Source organism: Notamacropus eugenii, chromosome 3, assembly GCF_028372415.1.
Source record: "Notamacropus eugenii isolate mMacEug1 chromosome 3, mMacEug1.pri_v2, whole genome shotgun sequence".
Taxonomy (NCBI): Eukaryota; Metazoa; Chordata; class Mammalia; order Diprotodontia; family Macropodidae; genus Notamacropus; species Notamacropus eugenii.
In genome coordinates this window covers 211,609,857-211,631,325 of record NC_092874.1, presented here as the reverse complement: position 1 = coordinate 211,631,325, position 21,469 = coordinate 211,609,857, and the positions used below count along the sequence as shown (strand labels likewise).

General features: G+C 34.9%; 1 protein-coding gene across 2 annotated transcripts in view; it reads right to left on the bottom strand.

The window, feature by feature from the left end:
* Nucleotides 1-231: 231 nt before the first annotated feature.
* The window catches only part of NELL2 (neural EGFL like 2), a 139,256-nt gene continuing 118,018 nt past the window's right edge, over nucleotides 232-21,469 (bottom strand). Inside the window, exons 15-20 of one of the 2 annotated variants that reach the window (XM_072654267.1) lie at nucleotides 19,658-19,753; nucleotides 18,144-18,284; nucleotides 9,637-9,830; nucleotides 7,916-8,092; nucleotides 4,268-4,492; nucleotides 232-1,888 (exon numbers count right to left, since the gene is read on the bottom strand). In XM_072654267.1, coding sequence (XP_072510368.1) covers nucleotides 1,838-1,888; nucleotides 4,268-4,492; nucleotides 7,916-8,092; nucleotides 9,637-9,830; nucleotides 18,144-18,284; nucleotides 19,658-19,753 — 884 coding nt within the window. In that variant the 3' untranslated portion in view covers nucleotides 232-1,837. Of the gene's footprint in view, nucleotides 1,889-4,267; nucleotides 4,493-5,931; nucleotides 6,334-7,915; nucleotides 8,093-9,636; nucleotides 9,831-18,143; nucleotides 18,285-19,657; nucleotides 19,754-21,469 lie in introns of those variants that run through there. The other variant, XM_072654268.1, reaches the window with a different exon arrangement.

Below are 21,469 nucleotides of genomic sequence, written 5' to 3'. Positions count from 1 at the left end.
TTGGGGGAATGGAAGAATCGGGGGAAGAACTCTGGACCTGCATAGAGCTTGGTTATATCCTGGGATCCTGAACCCCCAAATGAATCATTATTGATCTCTGACTCTGTTGTCATTATTGAGTAGTTTCTAGAAAACCGTTGACACAAAGCTTAAGCATGACTTGCATCTAGGGTTTCCCCCAAATGTGGGCAATTAGGCCTCTCCATAGGAAAAAATACTCAATATACAATATGATTATCAAGTTAGTGGTTTATTTCCTCCACCACAAAAATGCATAAAACACAAATAACTTAGTGTATGAACAGATACATGAATTATAATATATCTCAAATGACCTCATTAGACTCCTCTCCCCAAAATAAAGACCATCTCTGGGACAGCTAGATTGATATTTTGCATTCACTTTCACCCTGTACCATCTGGTTAACTGATAAGTACATCTTTCCTGGACAAGATAGGTATGGCTGCCTTTAGCCCTTCACAGATACAGGCTTATCCTACCAGTGATTATTTTGCTACTTGAGAAGCATTTTGTTGCAAAAACTTAAATTAGAATACTTAAGTCTTAAGGTTCTTTACCTCTTGCTCCATGAGGTAACTAATCACCAGTGCTAGAAAGGTCCATTTCTAGTTGCTAAACTATATTCAGGGAAAGGCAAAAATAGTCATCCTGAGGCTCAAGGTCCAATTCATGCTTCCAAGTAATTTTGTTGTAAGCTATTAGTGCTGTTGGGAGGAGCGTAGAGAAATTCCCTCCTTCCTAAATTTCTGGACAGCCAAGGATGAGATAGTCTATCTAACAGGAGACAAGTCCAAAGGAGAAAGTTTGAAAGACTTTCACTTTGAGGGGGAGGTTCCTCAGAAGTTACAAGGGGAGCCATCAGAAGTTGTGTTATCCCATCAAGGCTTATGTTCCTTGTAACAAATTAGGGTTTTCTCTTATTACCTTAGATAAATGGGATCATATAATTGTAAAGCTGGAAGAGACAAGTCCTGAGGACATGTTCTCTAGGTATATTAACTGATACAAGACATAATAAAACTCCTGTTCCTTACTCTCCCACCATTTGTTACATAATCTCATTTCAAGGAACAAAACACTTTAAGGAGCCTGATGGGAAAACACAAATGAAGATAAATGCATTTGTTAGAAAAGTATAGATGAAATTAGAAGAATTAGAGGATTTAATCACTTTTAAAAGGGGAGGGATACTTAAAAAGTCACAAATATAATGTAAGAGATAGCTAAATTTTGCACAATAATTTAATCAAATACTATTAAATGCACACACACACACACATACACACATACACACTCACACACTAAGTAAATAGAGATGACTTTCCCATCAGAAAACATTGAGCATCCATGCCTATCTATTTGCCTTTAACTTATTTCAGGTGTTTTTTTCTGAGTATATATTATACATATAACATCATAGGTTCTTTATCTAGCTTGTAAAAAATGTTCTCCATTCACTGACTAAAAAAGTTATAGTGAGGACCCCAAGCAATATAATTTTCTGCACCAAATGAAGAGAGTTGCCTTCAAATATCAAACAGGATCAGTGTCTGCTTCCAGTGGTTTTGACATCACTATATATTCCATACTCATTCCCATACAGTCAGGTCAGAAACAAAATAGCCATTAATTTTTCCTTCTGAGGTTTCCCCAAGTTCCAGCAAATCTATAATTAAAAGCTCAAAATAGATCTGCATGTCAACCACATGCAACTGGTTCAATTTTGGTTTTGCCTATGAGTTTTGGGACTTTTTTTTTTTAAAGTAAAGCAGAAGTCTTTAACTAGAAACCTCTTGTCAGAGATAGATGTTAACTTCATAGTTCTTGAAGGCACTGTAGATCCACTGTACAACAGACATGACCATTCTGGTAGAAGGGGGGGAGAAATTATGTTAATTTTTAAAAATCATAAGCAAATTATTTATTTCAAATGCATGACATTTCTACAGCTGTTTTAATCTACAGTCAAATTTCTATCATAGTGACCAAATCTCATTTGCTGACTCTTTGTTCATTTCTTCTGTCACCATTGAGCATATCCTTGGATTTAATTCTTTCAATTTTAAGACAATGCTTACTCATATGATACTAACAAATTTTGATGTCTATAAAACAAAGTGATAAGGATAGGAAAAAAGAAACCTTTTAGAAAATCAAGCTACCTATATAGGGCTTTTGTGAAAAAAAATAAAATGACATCTTTCTGCATTGTTGTATTTTCAAGATTGTACTTTTGTAAGAGTAGATATTTAAGTGAATATAAGTAGCAAATCTAATTAACCATGTTTGGTTAGGGACAACAAACAGTTCTCTGTTCTTCTTGTGATTAGAGGGCACTCAGAAACAAAAGGATTGCTGTGAAATTGTTCTAAGCATACCTCACACTGATCACTGATTCCCACTTATAAAATAGAATTTAAACATAAACCAAGTAGGGTACATAGCATATTTCAATCACAAATTAATGAGAAGCATTATTATTATTATTATTATGGCACAAGCCCCAGAAATGTACATACAATTTCAATTCCAAATGACAATTATAAAAATTTTGAAACCATCTGCCAATGGGTAAATGGAAACAGGAAAGAGTCACTAATCAAACTAGTATAGTCAAGAATGTTAGTTCAGCTAGGTACCATGTCAAATGGGTTTATGTTTTTTTTTGAAAATTGTGTTCTGCCATAGCAGAAAAAGGTTTTGATCAAATCCACCTTATTAGCAATGTATAATGCAACAAATTTTGGGGATGGATAAAGCAATACAAGTAACAAAAAAATGAAACAAAAGTTCTTGGCTGAGAGACAGATGTTATTATATAGATGAAGAAAGGTGATAAATTTAAGATCAGATGAAGAAATTCATAGCTACTTTATCTTGAACCACATTTCTCATTCACAACTTGTTGAGATAATGAATTGAAGTGGAACAAAAAACTTGGGGATGAGGATAAATCACACACACACACACACACACACACACACACACACATACTGAGGAAGTCTTCTAAGACTTACATGAATGGATGCAAAGTGAAATGAGCAGAGCCAGTAACAGCAATATTGTATGATGATCAACTGCGAATGACTCAGCTATTCTCAGCACTACAATGATACAAAACAGTTCTCAAGAGGAGTATGATGAAGAATGCTGTCTATCTTCAAAGAAAGAACTGATAGAGTCTGAATGAAGACTAGAGCATGCTTTTTCTTTATTTTTATTGTTACTTTGGGGGGCGGGGGTGTTTTTTCTCACGTGACTAACATAGAAATATGTTTTGCATGACTGCACATGTATAACCTATATAAAATTTCTTGCCTTCTCAATGGGACAGGGGAGAGAGAAGGAAAATCTGAAACTCAAAGACTAAAAAATGGATAGCAAAAATTGTATTTAGACATAATTTGGGGATAATATTAAATTAAAGAAAAAGATAATTTTCTAAAGTATTGCTATTTAGATAGGAGACAGATTCTATAGTTACATGTTAAAGGAAAGAATCTACTATAATTTATTTTCACAATAGAAGTTACTGGTTTAGTAGAGTATATTCATCTCTCACTATCTAAATGCTCTAACTTTGTATTTGATGTCAACAAATATTCATATATCAACTCTAAATAAAATTATATACTTCTATATTATCTTTCAAGAGCAAAGAAAACTTACAAAATTTTCTAATTATAGATAAAATAATTTCTTCATTTTTAATGTTGTTTATAATATTGATAACAATTATATAAAGTTTGCAAAGCACTTTTTGATTATTACTTCCCAAGAAGTAATAATCAAAAAGTGCTTTGCAAACTTTATATAAACTCCCAAGAAGTTCATTCTTGCAGTATTCATTTTAACTTTGCACAATACATTTTGTGCAGCTACTATACTCTTCAGATCACATGAAGGAATTAAACAAACAAATTAAACAAATTTAGAAATTTGTAAATTGGTGAATAGCCAAATGACCAATAAAGCTGTCTTTTGCCATGAAAAAATACAGGATTTTTGTGCAACCTTTTTAAAGAAATAGCATACGATTTTGTTAGGTGGTTTCTATTGTGTTGATATAAATTCTTTTGTTAAAATCTTTCATTTCTGATAGGAAAGACTGATACTAATAAAAATGAGTTACCTATGCTTGGAATACCAAGTGGACAAATTGACTTTCCACTGTCCAGATTTATAATATTTATATTTATAAGTTCCAAGAAAACAGATTCATAGTTTAAATTTTATGTTTCTTACCTTGCATTGACAGAGGGTGCATTCAGTACCATGTTTAATCCAAGAAGATCCAGTGAAACGAACCACATGCATTTCATCCAGACAAGTCTTCATAATGTTATTGTGTATGATGTCAGCCTGGCAAGGGTCAGTGACACAGAGTGGACAGCACTCATTCTCTGGGAGCATGCTGAATTCGCATTCTAAATCTGGGCAAGGCACAGGCCAGCAATCAACTTCCCCTTGCTATTAAGAAAACATAGACATGGTCTCAGAGAAAGGGAATGAGAGGAGGAGAAAGAAAACAGAGTGCTGAATGTTCAATATATGAATTTAGCTTTTAAAACCAATTCTAGCTGTCAAAGGTATAAATCATTCAGGGTTTATATAAAAGTTCTTTAAACATATGTGATTGCAGGTATATTTTAAAAATTGTCTTCAGTAATTTCAAAACATTTGAAAAACATTCAAAACATTGGAAAAAATAAAATTTTCATGTTGCTTTTCTATGATGGAAGAAATATCTTTGAAAGGTAGAGATTTGTGACTTTCTTTTATGTGAAGTGCCTTTTCTTGACTTTTAAAAATTATTTCCTTCTGCATGGAAAGTTTTGTTATTTACAAAAAAATCAATCTGTTTTACATAAGCATATATAAATTTATATTTTGTCTACTTCTGAATTTACAAGAATGGAAATATTGAAAAAAATCCCTCATTCTTACCCCACTCCCAAATTTAATTCAATCTTTATTATTCCCTATAAACATGTATAAATTAGATCAATTTTTAAATGGAGCTGTTTTAAATATTATTTAGAAGTATTTACTACACATTTCTGAGTTTCCTCTGGTGTTGAAGTAGTCTTCAAGTATAGAAATCAGTCTTGCTCCTTCAATTGATTTTTGGATTAAAAGCAAATGAATAAAAAGATTTGCCTAAAACAACTATATGATAGTAGAAAGAATGCCAGTTATAACTTTCAAAGCAACATCTTGAATGAAACAAAATCTGCTGTAAACCACAATTTTCTTTGTAATCTACAATATTGTCAAGAGGCACAGGACATTTAAATTGATAAAATAAGACAGATCCCTGAGTCCTTTCTTCCATTCTACTGGTAATTTTATGGGTATATATAGAATGATGTGGATTAACTCCAAAAAAGTGAGGAACCAAACATTGAAGAAAATTTAAGCATGATTGACAGAAATGGTTCAGAAGCATATTATTTAGGAAAACATGCAATTTTGTTTATGAAACCAAGTTGCAATCATAGGTATATGGAGAAATTTTGGGAGATTTTAGCCATACAGTGGTTAATTACCTTCTCCTTTAGAATCAGAAATTGAAAATATATCCACTTACATGTCCTTTGTGTTAGTACATGCTGTCAAAAAGACAGTGTAATTTTAACCTTTAATAGGCTTAATAAGGAAAATTAGGAAAGCTATGGCAAATCTGGACAGCATACTAAAAAGCAGAGACATCACCTTGCTGACAAAGTTCTGTATAATTGAAATTATGTTTTTTTTTCCAGTAGTGATGCATGGCTGTGAGAGCTGGACTTTAAGGAAAGTTGCAAAATTGACACTTCCTAAGTGTAGTACAGGTGAAGGCTTTTGAGGGTGCCTTGGAGAGCATGGAGGTTAAATCAGTTAATACTCAAAGAAATTAATTCAGGCTATTCACTGGAAGGTCAGATCCTGAAGCCAAAGCTTAAATACTTTGGACACATAATGAAAAGTTGGAACTCTTTGGAAAAGATCATGATGTTGAGAAAGATTGAAGTCAAAAGGAAAAGAGGATGGCAAAGGATGAGATGGACAGAGAGTGACATAGAAATAGTGAACTTGGACAGACTTTGAGAGACAGTGGAAGATAGAAAGGCCTGGTGTTCTGTAGTCCACGGGGTCATGAAGAGTCAGAAATGACTGAACAACAAACAACAATGATGACAACAACAACAACAAAGCTTTAATAGCTTGAAACTGCATTACAATGTCTGGGATTCTGTATAGTAAATTATCCAAGGAAACAGAGTTTTTCAGAGGTTGTACTGGCTTCCTCTGGAAGGGGCTGCTTGCATCTAGCACATAAAAGAGAAAAATAAGGCTTTTACTACTGGTATTAGTTCTTTGCCTGTTGGTCTTGAATTTCTTGATGGTAAAAGAGGAAAAGCAGACCTGGTAGGGCCTTAGCATAGTAGAGCAATGTGGCTATTAGGTTTGGGTGCTGAACTTAGAGTTATGGGACTTGAAGTAGAATTCTAGTTATTGAATTTACTCTTTCTTTGACCTTGCAAGTCCCTTAACCACCGTGGGCTTCAGTTTCCTCATCTACAAAGAGAGCATTGGACTAGATGAACTCTATGGGACCTTCCTAGTCTACCACTGGGTCTTATTATCTCTATACCTTTTCCTGTATTACTTTGGCTACACTTGTAATGAGTTTCCTTAGGGAACTTTGTGGGTTGGGATCATGCTATCATGGGTCTGATCATTCCCAAGGTCTTAGATGTGGAGAACATTTAAACTTTTAGAAGTCATTGACTTGTTTCACAATGCCAGTGACAGCTATATCTTTGATTATTTTCTAGGCTGTGGGGAAACTTAATATTATGCTATGATATTTAATAATTAGTATTACCTTGTGATTCATCCTTTTCCTCATGTTGTCATACTCCACTTCTAAAGTGAAGATAGTTTTTAAAGGACAAGATGAAGTAATGTGATCACTCCAGGACCCAAGGTCTCAACCAGCTTGGGCTGGTTCACTTCTCAAGTGAGACCCTCATTTCTGTTTGCTGTTAGAGAACCCACTTGAATTAAGCCTTTCCCAAAGAACAAGTGTCCTGTCCTGTCTTCCTAACCAAAGTTAGGGGTAACTTGGTGGTCAGGGGAGAGACCAAATGAGGGGGAACCTGATTGAGATGACTTTTGTTTGTATAACCAAGACTGCTAGAAGTAGCTGGGTCTCATAAAGTAACTAGCATTCCTCAAGTGTCAGAGAAGGGCATCCTACTTCCCCAATGATGAAGTAATAAAGAGGAGTTGAGAACTCTTAACCCATCTCCTCATTAAAATGTCTACCAATTTGGATTGCCTTGCTTTTGCTAGAACAGGTCCAAATGATGGACTGTGAGACCAATCAGAAGGAATTCACACCTATATTTAAAAGGACCTGTTGGCCCTCACTGTCGGTCTTTGGTCACCAAGAGGCCAATGACCCAATTTATTCGTTCCTGTTAACCTAATAAATTGATTGATCATGCTCAAAATTTTTTCTCTGAGTCTCTATCAAGACACCTATCCTTCAGCTAGCATGTTGCTGTTAATAAATGATATTATGCTTGGAAAATTCCCTTGATTTTTCCTTTTATTAAACATTATTCACAACATCACAAATGTTTTCTCTAAAATGTGTCTCTTTTAGAAGTTGTGAGACTCTGGAAGCAAGGGAGATACATATGCTCATATTTACACACACAGACACACACACACACACACAAGACTGGGTTCAAATCCTTCCACTGACATTTACTAGTTCTGAGTCTCAGGAAACTCTAGGACTAAAAGTTATAGATAATTTGCAATGAAAGAGTTCTCAGACTGAAAAAAAAATCAAATGTCAAGGATATGTGATAGTCCATCTCACTCAGCCAAACTTACCAAACATCGGCATTGTTGGCAATTCTGCACCCAGGTATCTCCGCTATTGTATAAAATTTCCCCATTCTGATGGAGACATTGACTGGTAACCCTCAGGTCACATTCTGGGCAGCAAAAGAGATCAACAGTGGGATTCTCACAGTCACAGACCATCCGGCGACACAGGACAAATCCATTCTGTCATATTAAGAGAAACGCAGTGTTAGTAGAAACCTTTATATTTCTCATTACGAAAAATGCTGCAAAGAAGGCCACTTGAGGGTTAATTTGTCAGTTAAAGTGTTCTGCAATTACAAGGTTTATGACAAATTGAATTTCCCTGATTTTACGTAAGTGTTTATTGTTATAATAATATTGTCAGTTCCATTTATGTAGCTTGCATAAAAATGACCAAAAGTAGAGAAACTTCTTCTGCAGTTATGAACTATTCTCCGTGTTCAATTGTCTGAAATATTTCCCTAGAAAGCCAGTGATTTCTATCTCAATACTAAAGTTTCAATTTTTGGTAACTAATCTGTATTTCATTTTGCTGGAAGGCTTCTGAAATATTTAAGCCTGTTTTTCTGTTGCTGCTTAATTGTTTTAACTGTGTCTGACTCTTTGTAATTCCATTTGGGGTTTTGTTGGCAAGGATACTGAAGTAGTTTGCCACTTCTTGCAGATGTTCATTTTACAGATGAAGAAACTGAGGTAAACAGGGTTAAGTGATTTGTGCAGGGTCACATAGCTAGGAAGTGTCTGAGGCAAAATTTTAACTCAGTAATATGAGTCTTTGTGACTCCAGGCCCAGAACCCTATCCACTGTACCATACAGCTGCCCTATTTTTCTGTAAATAGATGCAAATTTCTATCATTAGTAGATAATATTAAGTACTCTTCATACCAATGACACACACACGCATATATATATATACATATAAGGGACCTGCTCAGAAACAGATATTGCAATATACGTCTTTAGAAATTTAAAAAGTGCTTAACCAAATATAAGGGAATTAACACAGTTATATAAGAATAAGTCATTTTCCACTAGACAGGTGATAAAAGGATGTGACCAATTGTTTAAAAAAAAATTAATAGTCATATGAAAAGTGGCTCCAGATCACTAATGATAATAGAAATGCAAATCGAAACAGCTCTGAGGTTTCATTTCCTCTCCAATTAATTGACAAAGAGGGGAATATTTAATGCTGGAAGACTCTGGAAAGAAAAGATCACTAATCCACTGTTGTTGGAGGTGCTTTACAAAGAGAGGTACATTAATGCACAATGTCCAGAAATATGAATTGACTTACTTATTCCTGACAGTAATTTATAAGTATAAAGCAAGGAATAGATATTAAAAGGACCTATAATGCTAATGAGAGTTAAAGATCTTCCACACTCATTAAGGAAAGCTTACCTTTTGTTAATTTCTAATGAGGCATTAGTTCTCAAGGGTTGTGATGCTCCCTGGCTCTGCAAAGTGTACATATACTCTGAGGTGAGGTTTTGTTTTGGGGCTTACTCACGGGAAGTGTTTGTTTCGCCTCATGAGACTCTGGGAAGCTGCTAAGGAGTCCCCCCCCCCATGATGTAAAATACACAAATAAAATATTTTTAAATTGTAGATAATTTCTTTTTCACTAATAGAGCACTGGCTTCATTTCTATATAATTATTCATAAATAATCATGATCCTGAGGAGACATAAGAGTGATCAATAATTTTATTGATACCAACCTGACATGAGCACACAGAACATCGGTCATTATCTAGCACCCAAATCTGTCCATTGTGTTTAACTTTTTCATTGTGAATACAATCCCCTGTGCAGTTTTTTCCATGAGGACACCGGCAATCATAACCACCATCCAGATTAAAGCAAATAGTGTCATTGGCACAGCTGTGTCGTCCAGTACCACATTCATCAATATCTATGGATGAGGGGGAAGAAAAGAAGATACTTTTAATATGTGCTACAACCAATATAAGAAATCTCCAACCATAAAACATTCAACTGTAAATTATACAAATTTTAATTTGTATTTATATTAATTTATCATTGTAAATTATACAAAATGTATATTTTGTGGTTGAGTCTCATGTTAGATTCTGATTTAAATAAGTAATGTCAATAATTTGGGGATATTACTATTCACATTTCAGAGGAAATCCTACCAGTCCTGATATGTAAAATCACAAAATCTTAGTTAGAATGGTAAATCTTTGGAGTTTTTGGATTACTTATTTTATTAAGTCAGGGAACATGGAGTCTAGGAAACACTTTAATTTTAGGGGAAAATATTTAGCCCTATTTATTATGGAAAGCTACCACGAAATGAAATTTTAAAATTGTTCAGATATTCTAGCTAATGCAATAGTCCTGGCACCAAACTATGTCTGAGTACATGATGGAATTTATTTTTTGGTAAACATTTTTTTTTAACTTTTTTAAAAATTTAAGATGTATTACTTTAATTCTGAGTTCTAAATTCTTTCCCCCCTTCAGCCAGCCTATCCTACACCTGTTGAGAAGGTTAGCAATATGATATCCATTATTCATGTGAAGTCTGTGTAAAAATATTTCTATATTAGCCAGGTTGCCAAAAAAAGGCCAGAAAAATAAAGTGAATAAAAGATCCTTCAAACTGCACTGAGTTCTTCAGTTCTCTCACTTGGATTATTGGATTGATCAGAGTAGCTAAGTCTTTCCCAAATGATCTTGTTACAATATTGCTACTGCTACATACAGTGTTCTACTGGTTTCACTCACTTTACATTGCATCAGTTCATATGTCTTCCCAGATTTTCCTGAAGCCATTCCTCCATCATTTCTTATAGAACAATAATATTCCATCACAATTATATACCACAACTTGTTTAACCATTCCCCAGTTGATGAGCATCCCCTCAATTTCCAATTCTTTGGCAACATAAAAAGAGTTGCTATAAATATTTTTGTATATATTCATATCCTTTTCCTTTTTTTCTCTTTGATACATACCTTTAGGATATTATTATGGCAAAAGGTATTCAGTTTTATAGCCCTATAGGCAAGGCTCCAAATTGTTCTCTAGAATGATTGGACCAGTTCACAACTCCACCAGCACTGCATTAATTTACCTGTTTTTCCATATCCCCTTCAGCATTTGTGGTTTTCTTTTTCTGTCGTGTTAGGCAATCTGATAGGTGTGAGGAAGTCCCTCAGAGCTGTCTTAGTTTGCCTTAGTAATGACATTTCAATAGGACTCCTTAGACATAATATTAAATTTCATAGACATATCCTCTCCAAACCCCATAATAGATTATGTTTCTTTCTCACATTTACCTTCCCTTTCTAAGTCTGCATTGAATTGAATTGATCCAACTATTTTCCTCCACTAATCACTTGTATTTTATCCCTGTTTTACTCCCACCTCCAAAAGTAAACACCAGCAACTATTTTACAGTATCCATCTGGTCAATAATCCCATTTAGTCCTTAATTCTGTAACTTCTTTTTCTTCTGTACTGTGGCTCTCTCCCCTGCAATATGCAGTGGAAATCCCAAACCCACAGTATTTTCATACAGAAAATACTCATAAATCTGTCCCATAGGAGATACGTGATTAACTTTATTTAAGCATAAAATTTAAAACTCATGAATTAAAACATATTTAAGATGCTAAACATATATCAAGACATTTTTTATGCATGCCAGTGAGCAACTGTTTCTAAGTTTAGTCTGTTGTAAGGAAGAGAGGTCTAATATCAAATATAGTCTTAGAGAGTTACTAGCTTTAAGACCCTGGGCAAGTCAACTAACCTCTTAGCCACCAGTTTTTCAAATACATAATGAGAATAATAGTAGCATCTACTTTCCAGGGTTTTTGTAAGGATAAAATGAGATCATATTTTTAAAGTGCTTTGCAAATATTATATAGTACAAAACACTATGTCAGTGCTACTGCTGTTCATTATGATCACTCATAGTGAAAATAGAATAAGATTAGGAGCTGGAGGGTCTGGTTTTAGTCCTATCTCTTACCACTGAGAAATTCTATAAATATGGTTCAAATTAACTTCATTTTTGGAAAAAATAAACAAGTCTCCCCTCCCCCCGCATTTCATTCTCTCTCCTTCCCAGAGATTTGTATTGAATATAAGATAACACAATGGATATAAAGTACTATGAAATCTAAAAGGCCTATAATAATATAACCTGCTATTGCTATTAGTCCCACTGAGAGAAAAAAGGGAAAAAAATCATTAAATTGTAATAGGAAAGATCATTAGAAAGACCACTTTTCTAGGAAATAGGATTTGAGAGATAAGACCCCCCCCTCCTCCGTCACTTACTGTGTGACTGCAGACAAGTTGCTTAACCTCTCTGGGTCTTGGTTTCCTCATCAGTTACATGAGGGTGTTGAACTTGATGACCTCTAACATCCCTGCCAGCTCTAAATCTATGATCCTATGACATAAGAATCAAAGGTAGTTATAGACTCTTTTTCTCTGTTTTAAAAATAATGGAAATTTTCTTTAATGGTTTGAGTATAGCATTAATTAGAGGGTAGGGCATAATTTGGATCAATGGTCCTCAAAGTAAAGGCTATGCACTCCAGTGTCTGTAAAACATAAGGTGGTGGAGGGGGGAGAGTAAGAAAATAGGTTGGTGGCCTTCCTGAACACAGAATAGCCAGTTTCTAGTGAGGTGTGTGGTCAGCCAGCTCCTCTTTCCCCTTCCACATCTTTCCAAGGGTTGAGAAGTAGTAGGTGTCAGGGAATGAGCAAAAGACTGGGAAAGATGAGTGGCAGTGTTTGATGAAGATGGTGGCAGGCTCAGAGACAGGACCAGATCCAGGGCCTAGACTAGGGGTGACAAAAGCTATAGGAGAAGTGGTGGAGGCAGATATAGCAGAGCTGAAGAGGTTGAGTCTGGAAAAACTTAGAGGCCAAGAGGGCAAAAAGATGTATGGCGCCTTTCAGGAAGGTTAGGCATATATCCCTTTATTCTGTCCCTTTAAGGGTTGGGCAGCTGTGGAATAGAGATTAACATATACATGTCAATTCTTTAGCTTGAAACCCATAAGTCTGTATGTTAGATCACTACGTATTATTGCTGGATCAAAGGGTATGGACAATTTGTTTGCCCTTTGAGAATAGTTCCAGATTTTTCTCTAGAATGGTTGGATCAGTTCACAACTCCACCAGCAGTGCATTAATACCACAATTTTCCCACATCTTTTCCAGCATTTATCATTTTCCTGTTTTGTCATGTTAGCCAACCTGATAGATGTAAGGTGGTATCTTAGAGTTGTTTTAATTTGCAATTCTGTATTCAAAAGTGATTTAGAGCACTTCTTCATATGCCATCTGAAAATTGTTTATTCATTTATCAATTGGGGAATGGTTTGTATTTTTGTAAATTTTATTCAGTTCTCTATATATTTGAGAAATGAGGCCTTTATCAGAGATACTTGGCATAAAAATTGTTTCCCAGCTTTCCGTTTTGCTTCTAAACTTGGTACATTGGTTTTGTTTATACAAAGGTTTTTTAGTTTAATTTAATCAAAATTATCTATTTTACATTTTGTAATGCTCTCTATCTCTTCTTTGGTCATGAATTCTTCCCCTTTCCATACATCTGACAGGTAGATTATTCTTTGTTCTTCTGATTTGCTTATGGTGTCTCCCTTTATGTCTAAAATTTTCTAATATTTCATTTACCTCCTTTCTTGGTTTATCTTACTTTTTGGTTGGATTTATTGAGTCCTGAGAGGAGGGAGTTGAGGTCCCTCACTAGAATAGTCTTGCTGTCTATTTCTTCCTATAATTCATTTAACTTCTCCTTTAGGAATTTGGGTGTTATTGCATATTGGTGCATGTTGCTTCATTGTCTAAGGTACCTTTTAACAAGATGTAGTTTCCTTCCTTTCCTTCTGAGCCTCCAATACATGATGCCAATAAGCTGATTAGATGCTGGTATGAACTGCATAAGGTGATCTCAAGGGAAGGGTGGGAGAGCGGCTGTTCAACCTGGGCTGAGGTAGGATTCTCCTGACTCAATTTCCCCACTGACACCTGGCAGACTTTAAGCCTGACTGAATGCAAGTGGATATTCTAATCCTGCCTGGAACTGACATGAAGTTGGGGAGATGTTGTATCCCTGCAATGTCCTTACTATTGGTGGCAATTTCCTATAGTCAAAAGGTTTGTAAGTTTAATACCAGATCTATTCAATTATAGATTATGAGTAGGGGAACATCAGAGGTTGTCTAAAATAAAGCTATTAGGCATAGGACTTTAGACCAACAACAAGGGTCCTTTAAGTCTTAGTAATAATGTGGAGACAATTAGGTCAAGAGCTTGTGAAGTTAGCAACATGAGTATTATAGTTGGTTAATGTTTAACAAAAAAATTTCTTTTGCAGTCCATATTGTAAATGCTTTAAAAAGAAGTATCACCTGACCAAAAGTTGGAATTGCTTTATCTGTTATAAACTGTGTTAAAAATAAATAATAATAATAATAATAATAAATATAATTTCTTGAAAGATACTGTCCAGGTCCTTTTTTATTTTATTATGGCTTTAATGTAGTCCAATGATTCTGACATATTTCCTGGATCTATTTTCCAGATCAGTTGTTTTTCCCATAAGGTATTTTACATTTCCTTCCATTTGTTCATTCTTTTCAATTTGATTGATTCTTGGTGTCTCATAGAGTCATTACCTTACATTTTGCTCAATTCTAACTTATAAGGTGTTGTTTTCCTTAATTACTTATTGTATTTTCTTTTCCATTTGACCAGTTGTATTCTTTAAGAAATTGTTTTCTTTAGAGCATTTTTGAATCTCCTTTTTTATTTGGCCAATTCTACTTTTTAAACAGTTTTTAAAGCTGTTGCCTCTTTTTTTTTTCATAATTTTATTGCATCACTCTCATTTCTTTCCCCCATTTTTCTTTCACCTCTCTTATATGATTTTTAAGTTCCTTTTTGAACTCTTCTATGAGTTCTTTCTGGGCTGGCAACTGCTTCCCATTTTTCTTTCGAGTTTTGCCCAAAGTGTTTTGACATTATTGTCCTCTTCTGAGTTTGTTTCTTAGTCTCCCCTGTCACCATAATAAGTTCCTCTGCTCAGATGCTCTGTTGTTGTTGTTTCTGTATTTTACTCATCTTTTCTGGGGGGGGGGGAGGCTTTTTCATTTCTTTTAAATTTGAGCCCTGCACCCTGGTACAAAGGCCACTGTGTCTGGCTTCTTATGCCAATGGGTGCAGGTCCTGGCTGTTTATCTGGTGCTGCACTGATGAGGCCCTTGGAGATCCTTGTGTCTAATCTTGTGCTGAAGGGGTGGGGTGGGGGGTGGCTGGTGCTGTTGAGGTCATAGGGATATGGCAGTTTACCTGGTGCTGAGCTGGGGACCTACTGGTGGTGTTTGGTGTATGCTGAGGCCTGATGGGGTGTTTCTGCATTTCCCTAGGGCTACGAAGCACATGGAGGTCTGGCCTCTGGAAGATGTCTATTTGTTTGGGGATACACTGAAGCATGTAGTAGTTCTTGGAGCTGGAGTCTCCTGGTTCTGCTGGCTATGATAAAGCACCCGAGGGTCCTGATGTTGGTGTTTTCCTGCCCCACTATACTTGGGCTCAGGATCTTCCACTGGTTTACTCAGGTGGGACTTACTCGTGGTTTGCTGGGAATTCTTGCTGTCCTGGAATACACTCTACTTTTACCCAAGTGAAACAGACCTTTTTTACTGATCTTTCAAATTTCTTCAGTTAAAAGATTGCTTCACCCCATTTTTTGCTGGTTCTACTGCTCCACAATTTGTTTTGGGTCACTATATTATGGTTTTTTGAAGGCGAATGTGGGAGAGTTACAGCAATTTACTGTTAATCTACCATCTTGGCTCCTGGAAGTCTTTTAATCTCTTTCTGACTTGTGTTCAATCCTCTTAGTATTGATTCATGGTGAGAGCACCCCAAACTGTTGTGTTGCTGTAGTTCTTGCAACCATAAACTCCAAGGTCTATAACTTAGGTTGGCAACAGGTTGTACTACACATTAGCCCTCACCCACAGTATCACAGACTTGTTTCTGGCCTCCTACATTGTTTGAGGTTTGAAAAATGTCTTTTATTGGCTATGTTGATCCAGAATTTGATGCATTATTTTAAAGATTTTTGGAGGTGAATGTTAGGAGAGTTCAGTTGGAATGTTGCTTCTACTTGTAGCCATCTTGGCTCTACCTCTGGAATATTGCATTCCAAGCTCTTGGCTTCTTTATAGTGGTATCTGCTAATCATGTATGATCCTGACTTCAGCTTGGTACTTGAATTCTTTCTTTTTAACTGCTTGTAGTATTTTTTCTACCACCTGGAAACTCTGGCTTTGGGCTATGATATTCCTGGGAGTTTTCATTTTTTTGTTTCTTTCAGGAGCTGACCAGCAGATTATTTCTACTTTTATTTTATTCTTAGAATATAAGGGGTTTAGACAATTTTCTTTTAAGATTTCTTAAAATACAGTATCTAGGATCCTTTGCAGATGGGAGATTATGGCATTCAGGTAACCCAATTAGTCTCATATATTTTCTCCCCATTCTGTTTTTTAGGTCAGAGACCTAAAAATGTCTTTATGTATACCTAGACAAGTTGTGTATCTAAAGGAAGCAAGAAAAAAGGATTTATTGAGAAATACCTAGGGTGGTTTGAAAAACTCAGAGTTTTGAAGGCCATCAGGAGCCAAGGTGATGACTGTGGCCTGGCAGGACTTAGATAAGAACAATCAAAGCTCTTCAGTGTCTTGAAGGACTCTTAGTGCTCAAGTACTCTCTCCTGAGATTCCACAGAAGGCCCTGAAGATCCATCACTCTGAACTTCAAAGACCCAGAGAAGTTTGACTCTGGAAGGAAGTGGAGGCCAGATCAGGAGCCCTGGTGACCAAGATTAAATTGGGTAGATCATCTCACCCAAAAGTCCAGCAGTGGGAAAATTCTCACTGCTGCATAATATCTCAATTCAGCAATTAAGACTGGAGAGATGAGTAAGCCAAAGAAAACACTGACTAATATAAAAGGAAGGAGGGAAATTATTGTATATCTAGAGATGTTAAAAAAAATCTAGACTAGTAGGAGAAAATAACTCCAGAGTATCTTCAAGGAGAAACTTAATGGGAAAAATATATTTCCACAAGGACTATGGAAATATAATAAATTAAGCAAAATATTTTTAATTGAAATAAAATACCCAGAAGAAAGAACTGGAAGGAAAATAAATAGCATAGAAGAGTAGTAAACTTTACTGGAGTGGACAGACTCCTTGAAACCTGGAATAGATTAAATAGAAATCAATGACTCTATCAGACAGGAAATATTAGATTTCAAAAGACTGAAAAATAAAAGAAAATATTAAATGTAAAAAAAACAACTGGCCTAGAAAACAGGTTAAAATGAAATGGTTTAAGGATCATTTGACTTCCTGAAGACTATGCTTTAGAAAAAGCTTGGCTACTATATTTCAAGAAATCATCCATGAGAGCTCCCCAGATCCATTAGAATCAGAGCAGAAAGTGAAAACAGAAAATATCTGCTTTTAACATCCTGAAGGAAACTTTGAAAGAAAAAATTCTAGGAATGTCATTGCTAAAATCAGAGTGTCCATGTCTAAAAAAAAATACTGCAAGCATCCAGAATGACCCAGAAGCTTCTGCTATTAGAGTAAATCATGAAATAAAGTATTCTAAAAGCAAAGACATAGGCTTACAACCAAGAATAACTTGCCCTGAAAGGATGAGTATGATTCTACTGTATTTATATATTAGAGAATGAGATGGATCTTTCATAGGAAAGTTTTTTTTAATAAAAGGATTTTTTTTCTTACAAAAGATGAGAGAAATAAATTCAGAAAGAAGCACAAACAGGACTGCTCTGAATGTAATGCACAGAATTTTTAGACAGTTTTTTTAGATACATGATTACCTAGGCAATCCTTTTTTTTTTTTAAGCAACACAACTGTTTCATTTTGTCTTTGTGTATCCAATGCTCAACACAATTCCTGGCAAATAGTAGTTGTTTAAAAAATGCTTATTGAATGACTGATCTCAGCCATACAAAATTATATCATTAGTGTGTACAGATATTGCTTTAACATGTCAAAAATTAATATCCTATTACATCTTAGTTTAAAATGGTCTATACCTTTAGAGAGACATGAAACCTAAGTTTTGCTAGACTGTTCATTTTAAAGTCCTTTCTTTACTACTGACCTTCACATGATTCTCCGTTTGGTGAAAACATCCCATTGTCATGGTAGCCATCTCTGCACTCACAGTGATACCAACCAGGCAGGTTAATGCAGTTAGCACGGTTGTCACATTGTACAAAACCATCTGAACATTCATCAATATCTGCTCAAAAAAAAGTTAGAGAAAAAAGAATTTAAACAATAGCTATAATCCACTGAGAAATAGTGACATGGTATGTTAGCAAACTTAATAATTGTGATACCAATGGACCCTGGAAATGTGTTGATATATAATAGTAATGTTGATAATTTTTATTTTGATTATTTCATTTACAAAATGCCTTAAATCCATTAACTCAATGAGAACTTTTATTGAGTATCTACTACATGCTAGACACTCTCTTAAACTCTAGAAATATGAAGAAAAGGAAAAAACATCTCTGCACTTAAGAAACTTACAATCTAATGGATAAAGAAAATATACGAAAAGAAGCTGCAAAGCAGAGAACATGAAAAAGAAATCCAAAGGAGTGCACTGAATGGGAAATGAAAAGAAGGCTGACTTATTTAAATGGAAATTCTGGGAGAGATGTTACAAAGGTAACATAGAAAAATATGGAACAAGATTGTCAAGATTTTATCAGTGGCCTCTAACACACATCTGTGTTGGCCTATTCTGATCCAAAGAAGCCTTTTGTTTATATATAGACTCTCTTCTAGGAGCTATTGTAATAAGAGAGTGGTCATCACCAGAAAATAATTCTCTTTTCCAGTAAAAGATTTAGTGATAGTGAGATTCGCTATTTCATACCTAAAATGAAGTTAGTGGTCACAGAAAAGTGAAAATATCATGCATATGGAGCTGAAACTTACATTTATATTAATAATAATCTGACATTTTTACTAGTGTCAAGTATGAGCAGAACTAGCCAATTATGAAATTTTCATAAACTATGAACTTAAGTTTTGTGATGACTTATGCCCTATATAGTATCATGAGACACTAATACCAAAACAAAGAATGAAGATGATATGTGGTACTCAGGAATTTGTGTCACAATCAAATGTACATTGTAACTAAGGTGACTTCCACAAAATAGCATTCTGTAAGTATATTTAAGCCTTGTTTCATTAAACCAATTCCTTTAAGAAATTTTCTTTAATTGTTCAGCTAATAAGTTTAAGCTCTATGCTAATCATAGATGTCATAGCAGTTTTATAGGAAATAGGCTTTACATTGTTAATATTGAATATGAATTATGAAGTGACAAGATCTGGTACAGTAGTAATATATACATAATATATATTTTATAATGTCATTATGCTATTTCTAATTGCAATTACTGTTAATAATATCCTTAGAATGACTTGAGGGGGGGAAATTGCCAATGAATATATATCACTAAGACTTTCCATTTCATTATCACTATATGCTCTTGATAGGCTACTAGAAAATTAAATTGTTATTCTTCTTATTGATAACTTTATACATCAGTAGAAAAATTCATTTTATAGAAGATGAAATTACATTCTTACCTTTTTCACAGCTAGGTCCTGTGAAACCTGGTGGACAGGCACATACATTGGAAGCAATGCAGGTTCCTCCATTTCTACAGCCATTTTTGCAAAATGCTGAAATAGTTTAAAATATCATTACTCATATGAATTCCAAAAATCAGCCCCTTCTTTATCTTTTAGTGCTGCTGACATCAATTGGACATAGATTCAAGCTTTTCATATTTGTCTAGTGATTTATAATACATGTCTGCTGAATTGTTTGTTATTGTTTGTCCTTCATTCTTAAAAAGGCTATGACATCAGGAAGGCAATGCCATGACTTGAAGTGAATTGGAATTAAGTGAGGGAAGGTGTGCAAAGTCACCATCCTCATTTTCTTCTCTGGAGCTATCTGGGTCTATAGGCAAAATATAAATATAGATGACTGGAGATAGCCCCAGATGCAGGGAGACTTTGCCCTTTTTAAGTTCAGGTCTTTTCCAGGTCTCTTGGGAGTCTACTTGTCCAGACAAACCCAGAAACTATATAAACACAATTAGAAACAGCACAAAAAATTAGATCTAAACAACTGGAGAAATATTAATTGTTCAGGGGTAGACTGAACCAATATAATAATGTGAAGGAAATTATGATTTTCATATTAGCTGAGATGATATGCATAATGAATATATCAATAATTTAGATTTGTCAGAGTTGCCTCTTCTTGCTTGGGAGTCAGAAGCTTACAATGCAGCTTGAAATGATCAATCAAACCCTTGTCAATACTTTCATAATCACTACTTTCCTATGTCTGTATATGTTAAGTAAAGTGAATCAATGATTGTAGAACCTGTTTCTGTCACAGGACTCTGTTCCTTTGCCCCACCAAGTAATGACCCCCCCCCCCCCCCCAAAGGCTTGAAACAATACTATTCCCACAGAACTCCAGAGCATCTGTATTGTTCTTCACTCATGGGCTTGTAATGGCAATCACTTAAGCCCTGGAAATGTTTGTAATCCTCCTTTCCACTTGTGATTTACATATAGAAACTGTGCTTTTACTCCAGCACATGGATCATTACTCACTCAGAAAGTAATTTAACTGCTATTTATTTCCTGGTACTCCTGTCACGGGGCTTTTTTGTGTGGCTCTGGCTATTCACAGGTAAGAGACTGGTCCTGTCTGGACTACATTTAAAATTCTGTTAACAATAAAAATGGCAAATCTACCTAAATTAATTTATTTATTCAGTGCTATATCAATCTAATTGCCCAAAAAATATTTTATAGACCTAGAAAAAATGATGAAATTCATCTGGAAGAAAAAAAATGTCAGAAATATCAAGGGAATGAAATATTTTTAAAATGTGAAGGAATGTAGCTTAATGGTACCAGAACTCAAACTGTATTACAAAGCAGTAATCATCAAAATAATCTGGTACTGGCTAAGAAATAAAGTAATGGATCAGTAGAATAGATTAGGTACATCTTACATGGTAATAAGTAACCATGGTAATCTAGTGTTAAACATACCCAAAGATTCAAGATTTGGGGACAAGAAATCACTATTTGATAATTACTGGGAAAACTGAAAAGCACTTTGACAGAACTTGTGTATAGACCAACATCTTACCCTGTATACTGAGATAAGATCAAAATGGGTACCTGATTTAGACAAAAATTGTGATATTATAAGTAAATTAGGGGAGAATTTCATATTTTACCTGTCAGATTTATGGATAAGGGGAAAATGTATGACCAAAGAAGAGACAAAGGGTCTTCCAGGATATAAAATGGGTAACTGATTCACCAAATTAAAAAGTTTTTGAACAAACAAAACCAATGTAGTCA